General features: G+C 40.9%; 1 protein-coding gene across 1 annotated transcript in view; it reads right to left on the bottom strand.

The window, feature by feature from the left end:
* LOC123518420 (D-beta-hydroxybutyrate dehydrogenase, mitochondrial-like) overlaps positions 1-17,500 on the bottom strand; it is a 49,910-nt gene that overhangs the window by 1,751 nt on the left and 30,659 nt on the right. The window contains exons 6-8 of the mRNA XM_045279238.1: positions 7,913-8,018; positions 6,778-6,839; positions 5,963-6,105 (exon numbers count right to left, since the gene is read on the bottom strand). Coding sequence (XP_045135173.1) covers positions 5,963-6,105; positions 6,778-6,839; positions 7,913-8,018 — 311 coding nt within the window. The remainder of the gene's footprint in view (positions 1-5,962; positions 6,106-6,777; positions 6,840-7,912; positions 8,019-17,500) is intronic.

The raw sequence follows: 17,500 nt of genomic DNA, 5'->3' as shown, positions 1-17,500 counted from the left end.
TCTTTCCACAACCAGATGCCTACTCGTGTCTATACCATTATGTCAAAACAATATAACCCTACTTGTTCTCAATCACTGCCTCCTCTTCCTTCCTCTTCTTCTTCTTCTCCTATCCTCTTTACTTCCTGCCTCTACTCTTCCTCCTTCCTATCCCTCCTCATCCTCATTCTCTTCCTCTATCTCCTCCTCGTCTTTTTTCTCCATCTCTTTTTCTTACAATTTTCAGGAAAGGAAAACTGTATCTACTTTTTTCGTGTTTCTCATTACAAGTTTATCCTTTTATCATGTCATTTTCTGAGACACAGTGAACAAATTTGTGGTCTCCTTCTCCTCTTCCTCCTCCTCCTCTTCCTCCTCCTCCTCCTGCTTCTCGTCATCCTCCTCTTTGACAGACGTGATGGGCAAGCCGTGGTTGGCCCAGAATTTCGCCTCACATCCTCAAGGCGAAGGTAATCACGCCAAAAAAACAAGTAAAGCAAAAAAGATAGAAGAAAAAAGATTCGCTGGAAACAACAAATTATGAGAGAGAAACCGATGCATGGTTATTTTTTTTCTATACTCTTTTTAATCTCTCTCTCTCTCTCTCTCTCTCTCTCTCTCTCTCTCTCTCTCTCTCTCTCTCTCTCTCTCTCTCTCTCTCTCTCTCTCTCTCTCTCTCTCTCTCTCGAGAGAGAGAGAGAGAGAGAGAGAGAGAGAGAGAGAGAGAGAGAGAGAGAGAGAGAGAGAGAGAGAGAGAGAGAGAGAGAGAGAGAGAGATAGAGATAGAGAGATTCATTATCAGACCCATAATCACTTAGAATATTATTTTGTCTCTTCATTTTCTTCATGACTTAGGAAGTACAAAATTTCATCTGTTCCCGCTTGCTTTCTTGTGGTCATGCATTGTTTACAGTGTTCTGAATGTCAATAGATAAAGACGAGAGGAATAGAGGAATTGATTAAGCTTTTATTTGTGTTTCGATGCTCATATGAATGTTTTGTCGTATATGTCTTAACTTGGATACCTTTTTTTTTGGAAAGGCGATGGTCAACCACTTCCTATGTAGGTATGTTGTGTATGTGTGTGTGTGTGTGTGTGTGTGTGTGTGTGTGTGTGTGAAGAAACGGGAATCCCACACGTCGCGGTTGCAGTTTCTTCAGTCTGACAGGCGTGACAAGTAACGATGATTTTAGAATTCTGCAAAACAAGTTCCACGCAACACTGACGTGACAACACCGCTCTGACATAGACATTTTTTCTTAGCAGTGTTGCTGTCAAGGGTCGTCACAGTGAATCAGTCTTTAACACCTTCAGTACCATGACACGTTTTCATATTCATTTTGCTTACTGTGTGGTGATTTTAAACAGCTTCAGATACTTATGTAGGGATTAAAATAGTGAAGACTTTAATCATTAATCTTCTTACCTCCATAGACTCTCCCTAATGTCAATAAAATCGTTTAATCATACACAAAATTCTTGGTAAAAATGTGTTCCAGTACTGAAGGGGTTACCACGATCTTCTGCATCTCCCTCAGTCAAATTACAAGCATGTCTCTTCACTATATCGATAAACTTTCTCCTAGGTATTACTCTCTTTCTCTTGCCCAATAGAGCCATATCCAGCATTCTCCTTCCCATTTATTCCTTCCTTCTCTCTCCTCTTGACATGCCCAGCCCACCTCAGCCTCATCTCTCTAACTTTATCACCCAAGAAGACGTACGTTTGCTTTGCGTTTGATGTATTCGTTGCTTATTTTGTCCAGCCACGTTACGCCTGAAGAAATTTACAGCATCTTTACGTCACCATTTTTACGCACTGTATATTTGACATGAGAGAAAATAAATGAACAAATACGTAGGACACGAGAACCGACCCAGATCTATCGATGAGCACACAAGGGTGGAGGAAGAGTCGGTTGAGGCATGCGGTGACTGCCCCGGCCTGGTTTGGAGTGGAGACAAGCACACGCCTATACTGAGATGTTTCGTTTGTGGGCGACGCGACATGAAGATTAGCTAGTTGTAATCGCATTCCTATCACGATCCAATATATAAAATCAACGCGATAAGTTAAGATTCACTGCCGCCCTACTTTTTTTTTCATCCTAACTAACACTTTAATCTTTTGTGTTTAGTTTTCTTATCAAATTTACTTCCTTGGCAGTCACAATTCATTAACTCCCTCAGTACTGGGATACATTTTTACTTTGAGCTTCGTGTATGATTTGACCATTTTATTTACATTAGAAAGGGTCTATGAAGATCAGAAAATTAATGGCCAGAGTCTTCACTATTTTAATCTCTCACTTAAGTTTCTGAAGCTGTAGAAAATCATCAAATAGTAAGCAGAATAAATACGAAAACGCGTCATGGTACTGAACGGGTTAAGACTACCAGAACACTGCTAGAAACTAAAGACTCATTTTTGTCGTAGTTCTATTATTTATTTAGAGTCCTTTGTTTACTTCTGCTCTCGTGGATATCACATCACAATATAACTAATTCTCCTTCTTGAACTAAACTGAGAATAAAACTAAGATTTGTTGATGTTATAGTTTTTTTTTTTTCTTTCTTTTTATCTTAACTAACGCTTTGGTCCTCTATTTTCATTCATTTATTTTTTTCATGATTAGACTTATTCACGCGGAAGTCTCATCACAATTACCGTATTTCTCCCCACTAAGAATCTACCCTGCTTCCTTTCTTTATAAATCTAACTAACGCTTCAATCGTCTATGTTCAATTCTTCTTATTTTTTCATCATTAAAACTCCTCCCGTGGCCGCGCCCCATCACTTAGCGGCGATTTCTTTTTCTTCATCATAAGTTATCACTGTTTTCTCTTCACTTTCTCGTCATCGTCCGCTCTGCCCTCGTTCCCTACTTTCCCAGTGCGGTGTCCTGTCCTCTCCCCTCGCCTCCCTCCCTTCCTTCCTCTCCCCTCTTCCCTCTCGTCTCTCCCGTCCCATCCGTGGCTCTTCTTACTTTTCCCTCACATGCTCCTTGTTCTTCTATCGGATGTGGAAGACGGAAAAGAGAAAATGTATAGATAAAACGAAAGGGTGAAAGATAGATAAATAATGCCAAGAGGTCAGAAAAGATGTGAAGCTGAGGCAAAGAAAATCAGATAGAAAGCTAGACTGAATAAATGAATAATAAATGAGTAAGAGGAAGGGGAGAAAAGTATTGTATTCTAGGGAAGGTGAAAAAATTATGGTGATCTGGAAGAAAATAATAATAATTTCATTTTTTTACGTTTATTTTTATTTATTTTTTTTTTTTTTTTGCCACTACACTTTTCTTCGTGCTTTATTTTGTTCTTGTTCTTCTTGGTGTTGTTTTTTTCTGATTCTAATTCTTCTTTTTCTTCTCTTTTTCCTCTTCCTCCTACTCTTATTCTGTCTCCTTTCTTCCTCTTCTTTCTTTTCTTCTCATTCTCCTTCTCTTTCTTCTTTCACTTCTCCTTTTCCTCCTCCTCCTCCTGCTCCTTCTCCTTCTCCCCCTTCTCCTCCTCCTCCTCCTCCTCCTCCTCCTCCTCCTCCTCCTCCTCCTCCTCCTCCTCTTCTTCTTCTTCCTCCTCATAGTAACATCTCTGGCAGCATCTTTACCTCATAAGTATCAGCGTGAAGGAGACAGAGCTTCATTGAGTGACTGGTTTCAATGAGCCAGTACAGCAGGATCATATATTAGCAAAGAAGGAATGTCGGGCACTGTGCTACATTGGCAAGTGGCCGAGGAGATAATGAACCAAACAATAGATCCTAAATACGCCACGTGGAAGTTACATTTACTGGAAAGAAAGAGGAATTTATCTACGAGGATATACCTGGAAGAAGATGAGGTAAGCAGAAGATGAAAGTTAGGAGTGCGATGGAATGAACAGAATTAGATGAACAAATAGACAGAATCACTAAAAGGCAAAAATTAAAGGAGAAAATAAGGAGGAAAGATATACGAAAATCAGTAGATGTATACGAACGAAATGAGATAAATAGTAATAAGTGATATGTAGAGGAATGAATGCAGACATATTTAAGAGAACACGCAAATGAGGTGACGAATCCACAGCAAGAAGAGACAAGTAAAAAAGAGAGAGAGAGAGAGAGAGAGAGAGAGAGAGAGAGAGAGAGAGAGAGAGAGAGAGATGGAAGGAGAAGAAGTGGGTGTAATAAGAAGCCAGTGAACATATGTACGGCGAAATGCAAAGAATATTAAGCCGTCTAAGATGAAGAATGAAATAAATAAACGAATAAATAAATAATTATATAGATAAATACAGGAATAACTTCAATAAATGACGAAAGAAAAAAAAAAGGAAAGACAGAGAAAACAAGGAAAGAATGAAATAATAAGAAATAAGATCATGATAATAAAAATAAACTCCCCAAGAGATGCAAAAGAGAAATTAATAAAGCAATAAATAAACACAAATAAACCAGAGGGAGATAAAACTACTAAACTAACGAGAGACACTCAACACGAAGCCTTAGAGGAGTCGTAACCATAAGACTAATGACAAAAGATAGCAAGAGAGAGAGAGAGAGAGAGAGTTCAAAAAGTAGAATGATGCTGCGAATATTCTTGGCGTTCAACCCTCTTCAAAAGTTCAGTGTTTGGTCATTCCTGAAGCTTATTGATGTAAAATTCCATTAGTGGTTAGTACAGAGAGAGAGAGAGAGAGAGAGAGAGAGAGAGAGAGAGAGAGAGAGAGAGAGAGAGAGAGAGAGAGAGAGAGAGAGAGAGAGAGAGAGAGAGAGGGAAGGTGTTCGAATATACTTAAGCTTTAAACTCTTCCTTGCGCGAGCCTTAAGGAAAGAACATGAAACATTAATGTGTGTGTTTATGTACGTGGAAGACAGAATGAACATAGATTAATTAAAACAAGGTAAGACATGGATGATAAAGGAGGGGAGGAGGAGGAGGAGGAGAGGAGGAGGAGGAGGAGGAGGAGGAGGAGGAGAAGGAGGAGGACAATGAGGAGAAGGAGGAGGAGGAAGAGAAAGACAGTTTCAAACACCTCCCTCCACTGAAAAAAAAAATGCATATCTGAAATTAAATATAATAATGTTTACTTTTTTCTTGAATGAGTGTGTGTGTGTGTGTGTGTGTGTGTGTGTGTGTGTGTGTGTGTGTGTGTGTGTGTGTGTGTGTGTGTGTGTGTGTGTGTAGGAGTGTTTTTTTCACGCTTGAACTTTTATTTGTTTGCTTTTTTTTTTGGTGTTTTGTTTGTGTATTAGGAAGCTGTTATTGTTTTTCCGTTTTTTGTGTGTTTTTTTTTTATGTATCCGAAAATATATTATTAGATATATCCGAAAATCTCTCTCTCTCTCTCTCTCTCTCTCTCTCTCTCTCTCTCTCTCTCTCTCTCTCTCTCTCTCTCTCTCTCTCTCTCTCTCTCTCTCTCTCTCTCTCTCTCTCTCTCTCTCTCTCTCTCTCTCTCTCTCTCTCACCCTCGTTTTCCCAGCAATTTTCCCAACACTTTTTCCTCCTCCTCCTTCCTCCTCCTCTCTCTCTCCCTCTCTCTAACCAGTACTAACCTCTCTACTCACCTTTTTCCATCCTTTTTTTTTCTCTGTTTTTTTTCTTTCCCGGTCAACTAGCGTCTTCCCAGCACGTCCACTATTTGAATTACCCCTACTGCCCTAAACACACACACACACACACACACACACACACACACACACACACATAAGAACTCTCCCCACTCCAATGGTCTTTTCTCCCGCGTGAGTTTCCATAAAAGCCGTAATACTAAGGCTCGCATTCAGAAATGTTTTGCTAACTATTTTCCAAGGCCACAGAGATTATTATCGAGGTTTTAAGGAATGTTTCTCTAGTTGATAATGTGGAAATCTTGTCACTCTGCCTCTAGAACCACAAAAACACCTTAAAACACGAGATGTAAATTTAAATAAAAGCCTTTTGAAATAGTAGAGATGGAGCACAAAAGTATTTGAGAATAGGAGCTTTGCACACTCACCCCACTGGTGGCGTAAGATTTCATAAGTTTGACGCGTGCCTCGAAGCGTTCCCTGCCGTAGTCTGCCTTCACCTCAGGGTCCATGGAGTCCCACATCTTAGCTGCCATCTCGCGAATAGACGCCTCCGTGAAGATTGAGGTACCTAGAGACAGATTGATAGATGGAGAGAGAAATACGTGGATGAACATGAAGGTATTAGGAATAGAAATGGATGGAGAGAGAGAGAGTTATAGGAATACGAAGATAGCCATTGAGGTACCTAGAGATATAGATGAATAAATAGAGAGATAGATAAAGAGATAGGCATGGAGTAGCTAGAGACAGAAATGGATAGAGAGTGAGAGTTATAGAAGTACGTAGATAGCCGATGAGGTACCTAGAGACAGGGATGGATAGAGAGATAAAGAGAGGAATAGGCATGGAGGTAACTGGTAACAAAGATGAACAGAGAAATAGATAGAGAGGTAGGCTTGTAGGTAACTAAGAAGATGGATAGACAGATGGATAAAGAATTAGATAGGTATGAGGGTAAAATGGTAGACTCATGAAAAATAAAATGGTATGGAAAAAAAACAAAAAAAATAGAAATATGGATAAAAAAAAAGGTAGGATGACAGAAAAACAAAAATACAGAGTTATGAAAAGATAGGATAAAAGAAAATCCAAAAAAAAAAGAAGGGACGATTGATAAAGAAATAGATACATAGGTTATCAGTAAAATAGATTAATATATAGATGGATGGATTCGATTATCATTATTATTTATCATTATTATCATTATTACTATTACCTGCATTACAGCTCACGTACTCACCAGCAATGAAGTTCCCAGGCTCAATGATAGACACGTGCACTCCCCAAGACCTCATCTCGTACCTATGAGAGAGAGAGAGAGAGAGAGAGAGAGAGAGAGAGAGAGAGAGAGAGAGAGAGAGAGAGAGAGAGAGAGAGAGAGAGAGAGAGAGAGAGAGAGAGAGAGAGAGAGAGAGAGAGAGAGAGAGAGAGAGAGAGAGAGAGTTACACGTGCACAGGTAATAGTTTGATAAGGGTATAACAAGCACGTAACAGCCCGGACTTTGAGTGACAGGCAGGTAATGAATACGTGAGTCAGGTAAGTGAGAAGTGATAGTTGGAGCTCAGTTATTGGAAGGCAACACGCGTCTCCTGTACCATTTAGCTTATCATTGGCCAACTTTCGCCCTTTTCTCTCCTACGCAGAGAGAGAGAGAGAGAGAGAGAGAGAGAGAGAGAGAGAGAGAGAGAGAGAGAGAGAGAGAGAGAGAGAGAGAGAGAGAGAGAGAGAGAGAGAGAGAGAGAGAGAGAGAGAGAGAGAGAGAGAGAGAGAGAGAGAGAGAGAGAGAGAGAGAGAGAGAGAGAGAGAGAGAGAGAGAGAGAGAGAGAGAGAGAGAGAGAGAGAGAGAGAGAGAGAGAGAGAGAGAGAGAGAGAGAGAGAGAGAGAGAGAGAGAGAGAGAGAGAGAGAGAGAGAGAGAGAGAGAGAGAGAGAGAGAGAGAGAGAGAGAGAGAGAGAGAGAGAGAGAGAGAGAGAGAGAGAGAGAGAGAGAGAGAGAGAGAGAGAGAGAGAGAGAGAGAGAGAGAGAGAGAGAGAGAGAGAGAGAGAGAGAGAGAGAGAGAGAGAGAGGAGAGAGAGAGAGAGAGAGAGAGAGAGAGAGAGAGAGAGAGAGAGAAGAGAGAGAGAGAGAGAGAGAGAGAGAGAGAGAGAGAAGGCAACACGCGTCTCCTGTACCATTTAGCTTATCATTGGCCAACTTTCGCCCTTTTTCTCTCCTAGCAGAGAGAGAGAGAGAGAGAGAGAGAGAGAGAGAGAGAGAGAGAGAGAGAGAGAGAGAGAGAGAGAGAGAGAGAGAGAGAGACAGAGTTCCTAATAACCACACCTGTATACTTGTGACCTTTGAAGACTCACACAAAGACGGCATTATAAGTCACCAACCTGAGGCAATCACAGAAGCCCTCGGCCGCGTATTTGGTGAGCACGTAGGGGGACCTCATAGGGACTGCCATCCGTCCCAAGCCACTCGTTATGGTCACCACTCTCCCTGTGAAGCGAGAGGGAGGGAGATGTATGACGTGTTAGAGGGAGGACGAGCACTGAGAGAGATGCGTATGAGGAATCGAGGGAGGAGGAATTCTGAGAGGGAGACGTACGAGGGATTGAGGAAGGATGAACACTGAGAGAAAGGCGCATGAGATGTTAAAGGGAGAATGAACACAGAGAGAGGCAAATGAGGAATTGAGGGAGGATGAACACTGAGAAAGAGCCGTATGAGGTGTTAGAGGGATAATGAGTACTGAGAGAGAGGCGTATGAGGAATTGAGGGAAGAGCAACACTGATAGAGAGGCGTATGAGGAGTTAGAGAGTGGAGGAAGAGGATAACAGGGAGACAATAAAGGAAAGGAAATGGTGTTCGAGTATTGTCGATGAAAATGTTGGAGAAAAGTTGGAGCAGGAGACGGCGTGTGTAGTGAGTGTGTACAAAATATATATTGCTGACATTATACAAAAAGAGAATATGGAAAATAAAAGCAAATTACAAAACCCTAACAAAAGAGTACCAAACTTTCAAACTAATTATAAATCCCCTTTGGTACACAATGAAAAAGAAAATAACTCAATAAAAAAAACGAGATTGCAAAAGATTACATGGAAAGAGAAAAAATAACAAAATGAATAAAAAAAAAAAAACTCTAGAACGCATTACAATAACCAACAGAAGAGATGAGAGGCAAAACATCCTCCGGCTCCCAAGATAAAAACCATAACCTTTACTGGACATACAATTATACATGAGAACAATGGATGGGGAGGAGTGCGGCGCGGCGGGAGGCAGAGCAGTGGGTTGTCGAGACGCCACCGAACCAAAGTAAGAACCACGTTGGGTGTGGTACGCAGTGGACAGCCAGACAGATAAGGGTGTTGAGGGAGAGTCGACAAGTCCATAGGAAAGCTGTAGTAGCCTGCCTGGATAGCCTGAGGCGCCGGGGACGTGCATGAGCGGGCAAGTGCGGCGATAGAATGAGTGTGTGTGTGTGTGTGTGGGTCGGTCGCTTTGGGTACACTGTCTGATAAAACTGGACTGGTTTAGGACATACCCCGTACATACAAGCTTTCTAAGGGTGTCTGTCTGCAGGCCAAGTTTAGCAGATCAGGTCGTTGGACGCTGCCGAAATGCTAGAGGTCAGGGAGTAAAACTAGATCACAGCTAGCTCATCCACCTTCCACCCGTGCCATTTCCCACCACCCTGCAGCGCCTCTTCGCTCTTTTCCCCACTCCTCCTCCTCCTCCTATTCTTACAAGTCTGCTGCTGTTTAGTTTTCCTCTGCATTCATTTCATATCATTTCTTCTCTTATCACTCGTTTTTTCCAATTAATGAAGCCTCTCACCACGATATACTGGAAGTCACGTCACTAAAGACACTAGAAACGATCCCAATTCAAACGCGTCAACCAACAAGAATAGAAGAAAAAAAGTCAAAAAGGTGCAAAATAACTCAATGTGGTCAAAAATATCTGCAACAATAAAAAAGAGAAAAGAAAAAGAATCCATGGCTTAAGTAGCAGTGAAAGATTTAGCAGTGTGTTCCAGATACGATAAACAGACACTAGACTCTATGTTTGAGAAGCCACAACATCGAGGGAGTTAAAAGAGAGGCGAAGGTGGTTGTCTGTCAGGTTACGTGCGTTGATTGTGGAGGAAATGACGGGGTGTGTGTGTGATAAGTATCTTAATGCGCTGGAGAGAAGCTGTGAGAGAGAGAGAGAGAGAGAGAGAGAGAGAGAGAGAGAGAGACTGTTTAATAGCAGTGCTTGCATATCTAGCCGTAAAAATAACTGTAAACTGATAAATAGGAAGAAAGTACAGTGCATTGTGTCTCGTGGGAACAGTGAGTGAGGAGAGGGAGTGGCAGAAACGAGGCGAAGAGAGTGTGCGGGTAACAAAAACAGTAAGAGAGAGAGAGAGAGAGAGAGAGAGAGAGAGAGAGAGAAAGGAGTGGAGGGAGAAGACTTGAGAGAGAGTGAGTGAAGAGAGTGAGAAAGGTCAGCTGAGAGTAAGGAACGTTCAGAAGGAGCTGGGAGAGGTTGGGAGAGTAAGAGTGAGAGTTATAAAAGCTGCTTGATAATACAGAGGTTTGAGACGAATCGAGGAGAAAGATGGAGTGGATAGAAAGAACAATGGTATGAGATTACGATGCGTTTAGAAAAAAGGAACTAAAGTAGAGATGAAATATGTAGTGTTAGTAAGATGACAAAGAGAACGAGAGTAAATTTGAGTTAAAATGGATGATATTAGTAACGGGGTGAGTTCTTTACTACTAGACAAAGCGAGGAAAGCAGACAAGTTGAAGAGAGAGAGACCATAATATTCATTGCGTTTAGACAAAAGAAACTAGATATGTAATATGTAGTAGTAGTAGTAGTAGTAGTAGTAGTAGTAGTAGTAGTAGTAGTAGTAGTAGTAGTAGTAGTAGTAGAAGCAAGATGACAAAGAGAACTAGAATAAAGTTGAGCTCAAATGAATGATATTAGTAAGATGGGAAGTTCTTTACTACTATACAAAAGCAAGGAAAGCAGACAGGTTCAAGAGAGAGAGAGAGAGAGAGAGAGTATAGAATTCATTGTGAGCGGTATGATTGGAGTCGGTATTAGATATCAATTCTGTTACTTGCTTCAGAGGCGCAAAGAGAGAGTATTAAGAGTACCCGTCTTGAACATAAGGGAATAGAAAGTAAGGGAAGCTGCAAGAAGCCGTCAGTTCTACATATAGCAGCCTCGTAATAATATAAAAAGCATAACTACCTTCAATACTTCCACTGGTCATCACTATCTATAAGAATCCCTCACTTTTTTAAAACCTGATTGATTACTGAGTCAATTCTATTTACCTAACTCTTAACCAGCTCCACTCGTCCATTCCTTTGGCTATAGACTTCACTTCAGTTTGCTGTTTCATGGCTATTAATACCATATAACAACAAACTTATTATTAACTACTGAGTCCATTTCATTCAGTTAACAGCCATTCCACCCATCCAATCACCGGGTCTCATTTCAATTTATGGCTGCGATGACTGTGGCGGTGGTGGTTGTGGTAGTGGTGGTGCTAGGTGGTGATGGTGGTGGTTGAGATGTCAGCGCGTCGCCAGTTTTTGCACGACACCAAACAACCTGTGGCTTTCTAAACATCGCGAGGAAATTAGTACAGAGCACCAGACGTACCATGAGCAGCGGGTCAGCAGTGACGGGAAGTGAGAAGGAAAAGGGAACAAAAAAAAAAAAAACGGAGCAGCGGTCACCACGCCTACACAACACTATCACGGAAATGCTCATAGTGGTGGCCAGTGGTGAGAATGACGCCAGGTTAGAATGGTGATCCGTATTCATAAAAGCTTTGTTCTCTCACTGCCACTATTTTCCAGAGCCACGGAGATGATTTGCGGGGTTTTCAAGAGTGTAATATAGAAATCTTATCAATCTGCCTTTAGAACTGTGAAAACACATTAAGAAAGGTGAAGCACGGAAGTGTTTGAGATTACGAGCCTAAGAGTTGATGACTTGGTAGAATTTCAAGTGTTTGTTTGCAGTGCGGGATATTGAGAGCATAGCTTAGTGTAGTGATGAGTGATGTGAATGGTTCTTTTGTTCCTCTTGAATAAATCCTCTCTTAAATTGAAAAAGGGACCAGAGATTATACGACTTTTGTTGATCATATCCATCACCACCACCACCACCACCACCACCACCACCACATCATTTCTACCGCCCATCTCATCTACTCTCCGGTACCTGCTGCTTCCATTATCATTAGTATAAGTCTTCCCAGCAGGAGATGGATGTGAGGAGGTAGTGGTGATGGAGCAGTGCCGGGAGCCGTACGAGGGGCTTAATTGTAGTTTCTAATGATGAGATGCAGGAATATTGATTGACCAAGGCCTAATCCTCATGTGGCCAGCTTCTCCTTTACCTTGATATTTTTTTAAGTAAGTGGGAAAAGCTGGCCAAGCATAACATAAAACGAAAAATAAAAGGCCCACTTAGTTTCCAGTCCCCTTGCAGGTCCCAGAGAATTAGGCAGAAAAAAAGGGATGAATGTCTTGAAACCTCCCTGAAGTCAAGTCATAAGAAGTTGGATATACAGAATCAGACAGAGAGTTCCACAGCTTACCAGAGATGACCTTATCTAGAGAGATGCTGCTCTATTTTAGCTAGTCGGGTTCTCCTTATCCGAGGATGCTATTACTATTCTCTCTCTCTCTCTCTCTCTCTCTCTCTCTCTCTCTCTCTCTCTCTCTCTCTCTCTCTCAACTTACTAATTGTTCTCCTTCCAGGTATTTGAAGATTTTTATCGGCTTTTTATTATTTTTTTATTTATTTTTTTTTTTTTCATTCCACGAGTTCTAGTCCAGTTTTCCCTCAACCCTATTGAATTGCAAATTATTCTCCCTGTGGCCACGTGAAGATATCCAATGTGTTTTTTCTGTGTGTGTGTGTGTGTGTGTGTGTGTGTGTGTGTGTGTGTGTGTGTGTGTGTGTGTGTGTGTGTGTGTGTGTGTGTGTGTGTGTGTGTGTGTGTGTGTGTGTGTGTGTGTGTGTGTGTGTGTGTGTGTGTGTGTGTGTGTGTGTGTGTGTGTGTGTGTGTGTTCTCATCCCTGGTGTGGTTGCGCTGATCGTCGCCTGAAGGATCTCTCAGCGTGAGTCTTTTTCAACCAGCTTTAAGAATCCATTTAGGAGACAAACTAAAACTGTTGATAAGATCCTCTCTCTTATTAGCGCATACACGTGTCCGCTGCAAGACATTCCACGACCACACAATGCATTTTGTGACCATCCCATATAACATCAGATTAACATTTTCAGTACTGGGACGCATTCTCACCTTGAGTTTTGGGTATAATTAGACGATTTTATTTACATTAGGAGGGTCTATGGATGTCAGAAGGTTACTGACCAGAGTTTTCACTATTTTTATCTCCCCCACATAAGTTTCTGAAGCTGTAGAAAGTCATAAAATAGGAAGCAGAATGAATATGAAAACGCGTCCCAATACCAAAAGAGTTAATTAAGGAAACATCCACTTGCGACAAATGAAAATAAGAAAAAATAAGAAACCACATGAAACTCACTTAAAGGAACAAAGGAGTGGAACGGAGAATAGACAGATAGACAAACAGAAGGATTTATAGACAGACGAAGACAGAGATAGACAGACAGAGAGCGCAATAAAAACAATATACAGCTATCCAATATTTCACAACCTGAATTACAAACGACACGTTTTCTCTAAGGAGGAGCACGCGTATGTGGCAAGTGTGTGCGGAGTGCCTGGAGCGTGACTACCATCGTGCATAACGTCTAAATGCTCATGTCCCTCCTAACACATCGACACGCGAGGGAGGATTGAAAGCACGGCCATTCGTTCCACTTCGGTGTTCTTAATTTGGGGTTTCTTCAGGGAGTACAAGCAGTTTTAAGTACTGGTAGGGGATGAGTAAAGGGAATGGAATGCTTTTTACTAGAGTGAAAGGGGAGGAAAAAAACCTGGTAAGAGTAAGAGGGATAAGAGGAGGAAGAGGAGAAAGAGGAGGAAAAGAGATAGAAGAGCAACACCACCACCACCACCGACAACAACAACAACAACAACAACAACGAGGAGGAGGAGAAGGATTACAACGGATTACAAAGAAAAACTGAACAGCAACAGACTTTTGGGCCCTTGCTTAATTGTAACTACTTCTAGTTTTTTGTAATCTTTTGTTTGTAATTCTCCTCCTCCTCTTCATCCTCCTCCTCCTCCTCCCCCACTCTTCCCCCGCCTCTCCCTCCTCCTCCTCCTCCTCCTCCTCTTCCCGGTACATTCATGCCCAGCGGTGCTATCAACAATTAGAAAAGACGAGAAAAGAGAAAGTATAACAGAAAAAATGAAGGTTTCTTGTGTGGTAAAGTCCTAATGGGAGGAAGCCATTTCTCAACCGGACGACAAGAAGGGAGAGATTGAGAGAGATAGATAAAGAGAGAGAGAGAGAGAGAGAGAGAGAGAGAGAGAGAGAGAGAGAGAGAGAGAGAGAGAGAGAGAGAGAGAGAGAGAGAGAGAGAGAGAGAGAGAGAGAGAGAGAGAGAGAGAGAGAGAGAGAGAGAGAGAGAGAGAGAGAGAGAGAGAACAGAACAGAACAGAACAGAAGAGGAAAATCAAAAGAAAAAAAAGAAAAGTGAATGAGCAGTACACAAAAGACACGAAATATTGATCCCTTTAATACTGGAACACATTTTTACCTAGTGCGCGATTGGACCATCTCATTTACATTAGGAAGAGTTTATGGAGGTCAAAAGATTAATGGCCACAGTCTTCACTATTTTAATCACCCAACATAAGTTTATGAAGCTGTATAAAGCCACTAAATAGTAAGCAGAATGAATATATAAACGCGCCATGGTACTGAAGGAATTAATAGCAATGAAATAACAAATGGATTATGTCAATATGCGTGGACGGTGACACGTGACAGTCATTTTGCAATTGTGATCTTAAAGCGAAAGTTGGCAATGGTATAACAGAATTTGTTCTATATTAAAAAGAAATTAGCGTTGCATTCTATTGCTTTCTCTCTCTCTCTCTCTCTCTCTCTCTCTCTCTCTCTCTCTCTCTCTCTCTCTCTCTCTCTCTCTCTCTCTCTCTCTCTCTCTCTCTCTCTCTCTCTCTCTCTCTCTCTCTCTCTCTCTCTCTCTCTCTCTCTCTCTCTCTCTCTCTGTAAGTACTTGTTATCTCACCAAATCCTTTCCTTACACACGCCAATGATCTTGAGGGAATATGGACAAACAAACACTCACATACATTTATATATTTTTTTTCATATTTAATCTTTTCTAATAATTACGGTCTTATTTTTTTTTTCTAACACTTATTCATTTTTTTTCTCGGAACACATGCAGTCCCATCAAATATTTCCCTTGCACGAATTAACAAACGAATTAACAAATATTCTTTAATAACTTTCAATATCTAAACCTTTATTAATTACGCTGTGTCTTTCTTCTCTTATTATTCCCTGAACCAAATCGGATTCAATCTTTCCAAATATGTTGCCCTATATGCGCTAATGGCAGTGCACGAAGATTTTTTTTTTTTTTTTCGCGAGAAACCTGTTTGGGAGCGGCGTCTGCATGGGTGAGTGCTAGGGAACACTTGTTACCTCAGGAATGTTCAGCTAGCGTACTCTCCTAAGACGGAGTAGTTTTTGCGTGTATAAATCTGTAATTGTAACCTTTCAGATGGACTTTCCCTCGTTCCTTTCTTCGCTCATGCTGGACTTGTTTGCATTTCATCCTTGTTCAGTTCAGGAATGTTAAGTTAGTTCAATTAGCGTGCTCTCGTAAGACTGACTGTTTTTTGAGTGTATAAATCTGTAATTGTAACTTATCAGGTGGACCTTCCCTTGTTCCCTCATGCTGGAATTGTTTGCATTTCATCCCTGTTCAGTTCAGGAATGTTCAGTGATATATGATATTGCTATTGTTTTTGAAAGGCTGTTGTTGTTGTTGTTGTTGTTGTTAGTGGTGGTGGTGGTGATGGTGGTATGTTGACGTTGTTGTTGTTGTTTGTCTCTTTTAAAGCTCTCTAATGACTCAACACTAACAACATGATTACTTAGTCTCATTTATGTGTACCACTCAAGTAGGGAGGCGGTGGTGTAGTGGATAAAGTGGTGAGCGTGGGATCGGGCAGACGTCCAGGCGTAGGTTCAAATTCCATCAAGTACGGCCTTGAAAATTTGCCATTTGTCGTGTGGTTTAAAGTTACCTAAAGTTACCTGCATATCATTATGATACCCAGGTTCTAGGTGGGCCCTAATATGAGTACCACTACAAATAAAAATTGCCTACGCCACTAATGGGCGGAAGCTTAACAGCGCTTCCAATACTCTTCAAGTTACCTACAGGTGCTATAGGCCAGGACATAAAAAAAAAAAGATAGATTGTTAGTGATGTTTAATCCCTTCAGTGCTATGACGCGTTTTCATATTAAGTCTATATTCTATTTGACTTCCGAAACTTATGTCGGTAATAAAATAGTGAAGACTGGCCATTAATTTTCTGACCTCCATAAAACTTCCCTAATGTAAGTATAATCGTCTACTCCTACCGAAAACTCGAGGTAAAAATGCGTCCCAGTACTGAAGGGAGTTAAAGGAAAATAAGAAAAAACAATGAATAGAGTTAAAATGTGAAAATAAGAACTGCCACGGATTCTTGTGGTTTACCTTATGTTCTTATGTTCTGCACTTGGTCAATGGATTTTTTTTTTTTTTATGTAAGAGGAGATAACCGGCCAAGAGCAACATAAAAGGGAAAAAAAGAAGATTTATTTAGTTACTAGTTTCCTTGTAGGTCCGAGAGAGTTAGCCAAAAAAAGGGATAGATGTCTTGAAAATTCCCTCTTAAATGAAGCCAAGTCATAGGAAATTGGAAATACAGAAGCAAGCAGGGAGATTATTGATGGCAAAGAAGATTAATATAGCCTTCAATCTCAAGACAAGTTTCTGGAGAAAGGGAAGAAAATAATCAATGAACAATAAGTAAATACATTCTTTCGCTTCTCAAGGCTGTCTGTCTTCAAAAACCAGTTCTTATGTGCACTTAACTACTCCAGGCAACACTGACCACAGACACCACCGACACCCTCTAGGCCTCGATTCAAGTTCTGCCACTCCAAGCGAAAGTAGAAACAGATCAATTAACTGAACCTGCCCAAGTGTAGAAAATATTTAGATTTTGTTGATGCTTGGTGCTTAGTAACGCGCTGAGGAAAAAAACATGATTGCGTGGAACTGTGTGTGTGTGTGTGTGTGTGTGTGTGTGTGTGTGTGTGTGTGTGTGTGTGTGTGTGTGTGTGTGTGTGTGTGTGTGTGTGTGTGTGTGTGTGTGTGTGTGTTTTGAGACTGTCTCATACGAAATACAAGTAGGAATGATAGTTTTAGTTAAAATGCTTAGCTCATAATATCGCATAAGGCAAGTTTCAAGACATTTATCCCTTCCTTTTAGCTAATTCTCTCTCTCGGACCTGTAAGGGGATTGGTAAATAAGTGGACCTTTTTTACTTATCTTTGTTGCCCTTGGTCAGTTTTCCCCTTCTTACATGAAAAAGTGAGTTAATCTATAGAATCAGCTGGTGAAAAGAAATAGGAAAAGAAAAACGTAGAGTGCACAGTTTGATTCACACCATCACCACAAAAACCACAAACAACGTACTCACCATCACTACACAAAACATAGCTCTTCTTTCCATAAACCATTTTTTTCTAATCTTTTCTTTATAAATGTTGTGCAAGTAATGTTTTTGCTCATAACGTAATATACCTGAACTTTTTTACTCTTTTTTATCAAGTTTCTTTTGATATTCGTTTTACTTTTTTTAACTTTTTATAGTCGTTTTTCCCCCTTATAGTTTTGAAAGAGTAAGTGTCAGTAGCTTGCCTCCTTCTCTCTCTCTCTCTCTCTCTCTCTCTCTCTCTCTCTCTCTCTCTCT

The sequence above is a fragment of the Portunus trituberculatus genome, chromosome 43 (genome assembly GCF_017591435.1).
Source record: "Portunus trituberculatus isolate SZX2019 chromosome 43, ASM1759143v1, whole genome shotgun sequence".
NCBI lineage: Eukaryota > Metazoa > Arthropoda > Malacostraca > Decapoda > Portunidae > Portunus > Portunus trituberculatus.
This window is presented reverse-complemented; position numbering and strand designations above follow the sequence as displayed.